At 31.9% G+C, this 10,867-nt stretch overlaps 1 protein-coding gene across 1 annotated transcript; it reads right to left on the bottom strand.

Moving 5' to 3' along the window:
- Nucleotides 1–8,353: 8,353 nt before the first annotated feature.
- LOC132049319 (WAT1-related protein At5g07050-like) lies at nt 8,354–10,529 on the bottom strand. The gene is made up of 7 exons (XM_059440069.1): nt 10,244–10,529; nt 10,060–10,122; nt 9,846–9,962; nt 9,495–9,747; nt 9,230–9,388; nt 8,987–9,138; nt 8,354–8,886 (listed from the first exon to the last, which is right to left on the bottom strand). Exons 1-7 carry the CDS (start codon nt 10,447–10,449, stop codon nt 8,610–8,612), a joined length of 1,227 nt encoding a protein of 408 aa, XP_059296052.1. The 5' UTR covers nt 10,450–10,529; the 3' UTR covers nt 8,354–8,609.
- Nucleotides 10,530–10,867: the final 338 nt, after the last annotated feature.

The following is a 10,867-nucleotide window of genomic DNA, read 5'->3' as shown; positions in this document are numbered from 1 at the left end:
CGAACAAAAGTAAATTGTTATACTCCCTCTGTCCATTTTTATTCGTCATGTATGGACTTGGCACACCCCTTAAGGAGCCATAAATAGAATGACAATTTTACTATATCACTCCTAATTATTATTAAGTCATATAATAATTGAAATCAATAAAACATACTTTAAAAGTTATGCAGCCATAAGAACTCCTTGAACTTTCCAAAGAACTCCTTGAACTTTCCAACCCAATAATTAATAATAAATGAAAAATAAGTGTGAATGGTAAATTATCTCTTGATTTTTCAAACTGAACAATTAAAAATGGACGGAGGGAGTATTTGTTTAATCTATTAGAAAAAAAATACTATAGGATTTGTCTGCAACATATCAATAAAGAATAAATCAATATCAAAAGTAAAATCCAACCTCTACATTTGATTAATCTACTTTTTCTTTGTTTTAGAAAGGCACGCGACTATGAATCCGTTATTTATGCAAGAGTCTATGATTATACATTTTACTATTATTGGGATTTTCTTAATTACTCGTTATGACGTAATCCATTGCTAGATTTAAGTCCACCTATAAACGTTCTTGAGCTTTACAATTACTACAAAAATTCTTCTACGGTAAAAATTAGTACTATATGACAAAGATATAATGCATGTTATTAATCAAGAAGGTGCTTGATTCTGTCAATAAATCATGAGAGTTGGACATATTTTTCTAAAATTTGTAACTTTTTCATTACCTATTTTCTAGTTTGTTTATTTTCATTCCTAAATATATTTAATACTCCTTCCATTTCAAAATAAATGAATTTGGGGTGTGGCACACCTATAAAGAAATCTAATTAATTAAAGGCACTATTCAAGGGTCCTTTGATTAAATTTCCGTATGTTTTTTTTTTCCAAACATTTCTTAAAGGTTGATTAGGATTTGAAAAAACTATTAAAAGGATAAATTTTTTTTAAAAAAATTAATTAATAACCTTTTGGACTTTGAACAATGCACTTATTTTGGAAGAAAAAGTCTCAAAAATTCAATTTTTTTAGAACGGAGGGGAGTATTAAATGATAAGTTTGACCTCTCTTTCCTTCACGTAAACAAATATATATTATAAAAAAACACACAAAAATCATACTCATCTCTCTTTTTTAATCTCCAAAATAGACTAAGAACAAAAGCTAAATCAGAAATTTATTATTATTGTAGTAATTTACGAATATTAAATTTAACCAACATATATATGCAAGGAGGAAAAAACCTAGACCCATACTTTAGCAGATGCTAAATAATACCCCCTGTGTCTCAAAATACTTGTCATCCATGCTAAAATATCCATCTCGAAATACTGGTCATTTTAGAAAATAAAGATAAAATTATATAGTTCTTGTCCATTTACCCTTTGTATTAATTACTATTTATTAGGAGAGACAACATGGTGCGATATTTCAATAGGGTAAAATTGTCAAAATGCTTCCCTTATTAATGCTTTCTTAAGGGATGTATAAATGAAAAACACGACAATTATTTTGAGACGGAGGGAGTATAATTAAGTTTTTCCATTTGTCACACAGGAAAAGTGGTAATAGTAAAAAACAAAACAAAGTTATTACATGTCGAAGAAAAATATTCAGTGCTCGCATTTCTGAAACAATATTGGGGCAACGTAACAATTCATATAATGATTCATATGTTGGTTTTGCTAGTATGCTGGTTTTACTAAAATAAATAATCTTATGGATGATTTGAAAACTGAGAAGTGACGATTTGTTTACTTAGTTATGAGAAGTGACGATCTGTGTCTTTAATTTTGGGAAGTGATGATTTGTTTCTTTTGGCTTTGTATATTCATGAAGGGGTTTATTAAAGTATTGACTTGGTTTTTCTTTTAAAATTAATATAAGTAAATATTTAAGAGGATATTTATGTAATTTAACTTTAAAGTTAGGGAGTTCATGCTTTTAATATAGTATATAGATATAGATGTATGTTGTTTTAGTTTTAATTAATGAGTATATTTTATTTGCAAAATGTTGTAACTTCCCAAATAAAATTGAACATTGATATTTATTAATTCTTTAATTCCAAATTTGTTTCTTTACGGGACTTAACACCTATGCATCTGTTTGAAAAACGAATAAGGGTGTAATAACAAGAGAGTTAATAAGGGATAATCCTCCAAACTAAAAAAGTGATTGAGTTCGCCTCAAGCGAGTGAGTGAAAGACGTGGCAAGAAAGCGAGTTCGACAAGTGGATGATGAGGAAGTGAAGGACGACCGACCCTTTTGCCTCAATTTGGTGGCGTAAAGCAAACCAGACAGAGGACAGTAGAGAAAGACTTTTTGTTACATTATCTAAAATATGATGCCCCAAGGAAAGAAAGTAGTAATCGGCTTTCAATCCTATGAGTTTACTTGAATAGGTAATATAGTTTTAGCAGAATTAAGCTGGTTTACTTGGATGTATATCCTTCAAAGAATCAAGCCATACAACCTTTGAGAATTGACAACACGAGCTTTTGACATGAAGCTGAGTATAGGAAAGCCACAAAAAGACTTTACATGTTTTCAGTTCGAGGAAGAAAGCTAAAGAATTCAATCAATTGTCGTAATATCAAATTTAAGAATCCATAGCAATCAGTATGCACTCTCTATTTTATTTTATATGACCTCATGGAAATTAATATCTATGCATCATCTATTTTATAAGCAAGAATATTTATAACCTTTGTTGTGGATATTAAAGTTTGAGGCTTATTAAGGTGTCCCAATAGGACAAAGAAACTTTTAATCAAGATTAATTAGCAATTATTAAAGGGGGACGCATAGAGATATTAATACACAGGGCAAAGTTATGTGGAGAATCGACGTTGCATAATCATATCATATGTGCCCACTAATTAAACTTTTAATAGTGGCTTCCATGCAGATTAACCATATATTATTATTGTTATTATTGTGGAAATTAAAGTGGAGTTGTATGCTCCAGGCCTTATCAAGTTAACATTGTCCTTTTGTCTCCAATAGAGTTTTAGAAAATTCAAGTGGATATCTTTATTAGTTGCCCATTCAATAGTTCCTTTTTTTGTGTTGAACAAATTATTTTATTGAGCTAAGGTCATTTATCCAAACGAAACCCTATCAATTTTCAACTTGTTATAAATATAACAAACACAAACTCAGGTGGTTCTAGCCTAATGTGTAAGTCAAAGATGAGTAACGATTTGAAATTTATGGATTTTGAATTTGTGTTTGAAGTCATAGTTCGTTTTAGTTATTGGGTTCACAATTACATATTTAATGTATTTTCTAATACAATAAAGTCTATGCAAAAACCACTGCATTTATTAGAATTTGTACATAATATTGTAGCTCTGCCCCCTGGTCTAAGTATACACTTTAGAACTACAATTTTTTTTTTTTTAGCTATGCATTGAATAAACCGTGTCAAATTTCGGGGTAATGAGCTATTGTTCCCCGCTTTTCCCTCAAATTTGAAGAAGTCCTACCAAAGATTTTGAAAAATAGTTCATTAATTCTTAAGTATGTTTCTTGGGCCAAATATTGGAAAGTGAAATGTTGACTCTGTTTTATCTAGTTCACCAGTACTGTGTTTTCCACTTGTCACCTCTATCTACTTTCTTGTATTAATCAGTTTTATAAGTTGTAAATAAGACTTTTGCAACCAGCTAGAAGCCAAAAGATTTATTAAGAGTAATCTCCAGAAATAGTGTAACCCCTGTGCCACAAAATTAAACTTGTATTTGTTTATTAGTTGTTTAGAGACAGTTGTAATGATTGAAAGATATGGATGACTTCACAAGAGATCTTTTGTTAGTGCTCATATAATGCAACAATCAAGTTGAAGAGATGTACAAATCTGTTGTGTTGTGAATTTTGATGACAAATCCTTCAACTTGGACTCATATATCACAGTAATGATTCTAATGAATGAGGAAAATGTTATTGGAACAGACAGAAAATGACAATGTAATCATAGAGCAATTAAGTTTTGAGGGGTGTGTTGGATTTTGAGTGGATAAATACATATCTGACTACATATCCACAAGGAAAATTTTAAGTACAAAAATAATAATTCTAGTAGTGATGTTCTTGTTGGGCTTAAAAAGTTCAAAGATACTTTTATTTTGGTGTGATATTGTCCATTTTGGTTCAAGTCTATCCCATTTTTTCTACTCGTATCATTAAGAGCATCAGTACACCTTATATGTAGTTGTTTTTTATTCTTTTCAGCTATCAATGTGGCAATTTATTCGCACATCCAAAATCTCCCTCTCGAACTAAATTTCATATATGACCCATCAATGTATGCATGAGCTTGTTTGGAGATTGATGGTGTGACTCTCACATCAAGTATTTAGGCTACCATAGACCACTGACTTCTTTTTTATGTATCTCCAAAGCTACAGATAATGATAGTAAACCGTAAACCATCTCGTAGATTGGAGAAATCACTAAATCAGGCCCCACGCCATCACTCCACCATGCGCCATTTCAAACCTGTCTTGCCAAACTATTGGCTCTATACTAGTTGTTGGAATAAAACAACCAAAAATACTTTTATCATGATGTGATATAATATTATCGGTTTTGAGCCAATCCTACCCAATTTCCCCCCAAAACCGCGCACCATCAAATTTCTAGTTCTGATGCTTGTGAAATTAATCTAAATTTGATACTGTATGGTTTCTAGCCAGAATGTATTGATTTGTGATTTTTCATGAATGCATTATGTTTGGTATATATTCTATGATCCATTTTCTCTGCAGCCAAATGGGTGTAGATTTTCTCTATATTCCTTTTCGAGTGACGTCTCCTAGAATATTCTGTTTTCAGGTTTCGGAAGGAAAACACAACGACAAAAATTAATATTATATGTGCAGCTAAATGGATAAGCCTATCTACTTTAGGTTTCTCTTCTTTTTTCTTCTCTTTTTATTTATTTAGGGATTGATTCTATGCAAAGTGATAAATTTGATATGATTCTATGAGCTCATGAACTAATACAACAGGAAATGATCCCTTAGAATTAGAACAGGATTTTATTTCCATCAACCTTAAGAATTTGATGATGACGATTCGAAATCGTCTACTTTTGGATGGGTTGGGAGATTTACACATAGTTAGATCAAACTTAACACCTATAGACATGTAATACACACAAGAATTCACGATATTTGTTATATCTGAGCGCCTATAAACATGTAACACACACAAAAAGTTTACCATATTCGTTGTTTTTTAGTGCTACTGCCTATAAATGTAATACACACAAAAAGATTCATTTTAAATTCACGATGTTCATTGTATCTTAAACAAGAATAAGAATGGTTCTTATTCTAGCAAGGTAAGAGAGATGGAGAATTTTTTGTATTCAAACTCACTGATCCGATTAATTTAGATTCATGTTGCGTATGTCCCATCTAAGAGGGAAGCACTCACTCACTATCTGATTTTTTTTTTCCATCTTTAGGGCTTAAGCCAGAGACTTATAAAAAATTGCAATATACTCCCAATTTGTTTGAAAGAACGTGAATAGTACTTTTTTCTTCAGTTTACAAAGAGTAATCGTTTAGTTGACTAGTAAAATGTGTTAATAAAGGAATGGAGCTTGTGACCACAAGAAATGTCTGAAAGGCCAAAGTAGTGAATTTGCTTTCTTTGTACGCTAGATATACGCATGCGCTAGCCCAAGTTAAGTAACCATTATGTTAATAATAATGTCCTTAACACACCTCAAACTTGAACAGTTCCTTTGATTCCACCTCAAACTTGAACAGTTCCTTTGATTCTCCGACACAAACATAAGCAAACGTACCATTTTGATAGTAATGTGAATGGAAGTTGGGAGTCTGAATGTGAATCTGAAATATTTGGCTTGAATAAGATAGATATGTTGGCATAAAATACAGAGAGATACCATTATGCTTTTGCTCACTAGATTCCAGCCACGATTGCTTATGAAAATTCCAGCATTTGTTCCATCTAATGTTTAATTCACACTGAACTAGCTAAAATTAAATTAGCATGGAAGAATATTAACTGAGACATCTATCAAATTCTCCATCAGATAAAGATGAATCATGGGAAAGGAAACAGCCGCTAAAGAAGCTTAATATGAGAATATTCTACATGCTCAAGCTTAATCTAGTTGTTTGGCCAAATTGTTGTTAATTCATTTGATCAGTTATTGATTTTCTAGGTGAAAATCTACTATTATGGAGAACATTTTGAAGAGATATATATAGTATTTTCTACAAGAAGTTTGGGCAAAAGAAAACGTATTTTATAGTTGTTTTCTTTTTCATTTTGTTAAAATTGTACTTAATTTATTCTTCAGTTTTGCGAGTGTTTAATTTAGGGAAAAAACTTAAAAATCCGAATTCTCTTGCATTTGAACACGGCAACACCCTTACTCTCTAGAGTGTTTTTGTATATCCATAATTTAAACTTTTGATTGACACCCACTCCAGCCAGTTTTCATCAAGTAACATAACATAATAATATCCACAGCTCCTTTAATTTGGACCTGGCTTGTATATTAGTAGTAAGCTCATCTATAACTAAAGTAAGCATATATGGATTCAGTGCTGATATCTAGTGTAAGCTCATGATCACAGGCGGATATATTTTTTGACATCGGGTTCATCTAAACTCAGTATTTTTAACATAGAGCATATATAATTTTGTGTAAAAATCAATTATAAATTACAACAAATAGTAGTAGTAGATATGATTCCCTAACTTTAAATATATAACAAATTTAATGTTAAGAACCTTAAAAATTGAGCCCATAAAATTTAAATCCTAAATCTGCTTTGCTTATAATTATGAGAAACATTTTTGTATCTCATACTTTTTTTTTCACACTGATAACTGGTCATTCAGACATATCATTTGTCGCTTTCTGAGTCTAAAATTCGTTCTTCTTCCACACCCATCAAATGACTTTATTTGGCACTCTATCATATGCCTTTTTCGTGTCAAATGATCCTTATTCTTCCTCTCCTTATTATAATATTTGATAATCTTCATTTCAGTAAAAAATTATAACCTTCATTGTAGATCTACGCAATAAAGCATAGATTTAACTAGTCCTTTTACTGATCCTAAGTCTAGAGTTTAAGTATTTCGTTTTTTCTCGTTTTGATAATCCGCTGTTCACAGCCCAAATAACCTAGTTAACCTCAACTAATTTCACGGGATACCTATCACCTCCCACTAGTTACAAGTACCAAGTAACTCGGGCTTACCAAAGTTTCAGGACAGCATTGGGGTTAAAATTAATTACCTAATGTTTTGCCCATGACAGCCTTATGATTATCCACCACTTTATTGACCACTAGGTCACACTCTTGAGTGTAGTATTCTGTTTATAATACGTCGGCTACCGCCAACAATGAATCAACAATAAGTAGTACATGCATACTCGATCTTACACTCTGAGAGTGCTAGCGAATTCTACAAGATACAATAACGTGTAAAAAGCTGAAAGCACCATGCCTACCCCTCATCCACCATGTCCTGTTGCTAGAGGTGAAGCTATAGTTTTATTCATGGGTTCAGTAAATTCAATGACTTTGATCTAAACTCTACTATTCAATATGTATCTTTGCCTGTTGGTTTACACCAATTGAGTCCACGAAACAAAAGAATTATACACAAAAAATGTAAATCAAGTGGTGATGTACTTCAACTCTGAAAAACCCTAATAAGTTTACTACCTCCGTCCCAATTTATGTGACATAGTTTTCTTTTCAATTAGTCCCAAAAAGAATGTTATCTTTCTATTTTTAGTAGTACTTCAACTTTAAACTTTTCATTTTATCTTTAATAAGATGATTTATAGCCTTTTAGATCACAAATCTCAAAAGTCTTTCTTGTATCTTTAAACTTTGTGGCCAGTCAAATACCTTCATATAAATTGGGACAGAAGTAACATTACACGAAGAAATAGAAAATATGTGTGTGCTTGGAGCCGTAAATGTTGTGGCGAACATATTAAGTTAGAGTTTTAAGTTATATATAATTTTTTTACACTATCGAGTCACTTTTACATATTATAGCAAGTAATCGGTTTTGTTTTCATAATTCTGATTTTCATTATTTATGAAGGCGTACCTGTAGGTAACTGTTTAACTCTCATTTTTTAATTGAAGGCTTACCTCATAGATGAGAATTTGCTTCTAATTTTGCTTTTTGGTTCAGATAATTCAAATGTGCCTAGAGAATCCTGTTAAGGTTTGCTTAAAAGAAATTCTTATAGCAAAAAAAAGGTCCTAGACATAAAATCATAGAGTCGGCCACTAACTGAGTGGGATATGAATCGGATGTGAGTAAATTGGCAACACATCCAAAAGAGGAACATTACCATGCTATATTTCAATATTGTCCAAGAAAAGTCTTCATAAATATATATATTAGCTTACACCAAAAAGTTACATAGTGCCTTTAAAATATACCAGGCATTCTAAAAGATTTTTTTTTAAAAAAAGAAGCTCAATTACTTCCCAAAAAAAGAACAGGAAAAAAAATTAAAATGTAAAAGGCAAAGATGCCCTTCTTTCTTCTGTTCTTTTTTTTGCTTCTAATTCCTAAACCACAAATTAAATTTTTGGTGCTTCCTTAGCTAACATGGGGGCCTGTTGCATTGGAACACTAATGCTTACTACTGGAATTGAGATTTTGTTTTCATCATTTTTCTGCATTTCTATATCGTTAATTGCTTCATTATTTTCAAGAATCATCATTTGACTGTTTCCGTTAATGCCCTTCACTGGTTCAGATATTATTGACTCCTCAATTTCCTTCTCTTTGTACTCCTTGTATTTTCCCCATAAGACAGAGTATAGCCCTGCCACTATTAGCACTGCACCAAGAATTCTGAAACCAAAAGAAAAAAAGAAGATTTAGTTTACAATTTGAGGAAAAAAACAAGAAAATGTAAAATGATGAGAGAAATTGAAGTTAAAATTACAATTACCCTCCAATATAGATTTTTTCAGCAAGAATGAAAGAGCCCATGATAGCAACAATGATCATCATTAAGGGACTAAAAGCTGTCACAAAAACAGGTCCTCTTTTTTCCATTACAAGTCCTTGTACATAATATGCTATGCCTGATGATACAATTCCCTGAAATTATATTATAAGGTTAAATTAATTAATAATTTGTTATTAATTATTTCTTAATGGTGAAAATTACGATAGAAAGAAATAAACTTACAGCATAGGCAGCAGCAAGAAGGTTCATGTCAAAACCGATAGTCCAAACTGAAGTTTTGTGCTCCATTACAAATGTTACAGCGATCGATTGTAGGGTTCCCATGAAGCAAACAAGTGCAGTTAGAGAAAGCGGAGCTGTATATTTCCTCATTGTAATATTCTGTAACAAATATCAAATCACCATTTAATTAGGAAACAAACAATACAAAAATTTCTCGGGATTTCATGAAAAGTGAAATTAAGTACGATGTATTTGTGTTACACACCTGAAGAATGAAGAAAGATGCCCAAGCGAGAGTGGCAAATATGAGGAGTATTGAACCTTTTAGCCAGTCTTTATCAGAGGATCCACTTACTTCAGGGACATTAGAATTAGTACCAGAATTGATGTGATTTGACCAAATTAAGTTCACAACATGGCCTTTGTACAATGTCATTAACATGGCACCAGCCACAGTTACTATAGTTCCCACAACTTTTGCTTGGCATCTAACTTTCTTTATGTCCACTTTCTCCATCCTATAAAGACACTCATAATTAGTCCTAAACTTGAATTATTAAATTGACTCGAACACCATTATTATAAATTAAAGACAATGTTGAAAAAATAAATGTACCTGCAGAGGACTGCCATGACAAATGTCATAGCAGGAAGCATGTTGCTCATGGCACATGAAAAAGTTGGGGAAGTGAATTTGAGTCCAGCATAGTAAAAATTTTGATCAATCACTGGCCTGTTAAAATAAATTTGATGTCAAATATGTGATTAGAACACATAGTTGATGCAGTAAATTAAAAGGATATATATATATATATATATAAAAGACTCACCCCAAAAGACCCAATACGAATATTTGCAAGAACATCATTAGTGACATCTTCGGCCTGATTTTTCTGTCAACAAATTTAAAAGTAAGTTTTAAGCTTTATGCACTGGTAGAGAATGAAAGTTACTGATCAATTTGCTATCAAAGGTTAACTACACTGATAAATTTTTTCTTGCCAGTAATTTTACCTTTCAAGAATAAGTGCAAAGGGAGCAATAACTGCTGTAGCAAAAGCATGTCTATACACAACAAGAACATAGTGACTCATGCCCCTATTAAGTGAAACTTTGGTAATAATATTCATCCCTGCATACCCAAATTGCAAAGAGATCATAGCTATATAAGGCTTTGCCCTTTGGTAAAAACTGCAACTGCATTCTCCTTTTCCCTCCATTTTCCTCTATTTTTTTCCTTTCAGCTGAATCTTGAAGTCTAAGAGAGAAGAGAGGAAAACACTATGAAGAGGAGAATTGTGGTTTTCCTAGGGAAAAGAAATGAGACATGCAACATATTTATAGACAACATATGCTACGGGGTCTATGTTATTATCCGAATTGAGGAATATAATTAAATTATAAAAGTGAGAATGTATTACGTAAGAGTTTCAAGCGTGTGAGAATCTTATACTCACACGCGAGTGTAGCTTTCACTAGCAATATGTCTATTGCCATTCATGAATCTAACTGAATATTCTGATTTGTTTTTGTATGTTATATACTCCTATCCATTAAAAGAGCTGTGAGCCTGTGACGTTCATGGTGCTAATGACAGCTTAATTATGCAAGTGGGGACCGTTTCGGGGTTTAGTGGGG

This window comes from Lycium ferocissimum, chromosome 3 (assembly GCF_029784015.1).
Source record: "Lycium ferocissimum isolate CSIRO_LF1 chromosome 3, AGI_CSIRO_Lferr_CH_V1, whole genome shotgun sequence".
Classification (NCBI taxonomy): Eukaryota; Viridiplantae; Streptophyta; class Magnoliopsida; order Solanales; family Solanaceae; genus Lycium; species Lycium ferocissimum.
This window is presented reverse-complemented; position numbering and strand designations above follow the sequence as displayed.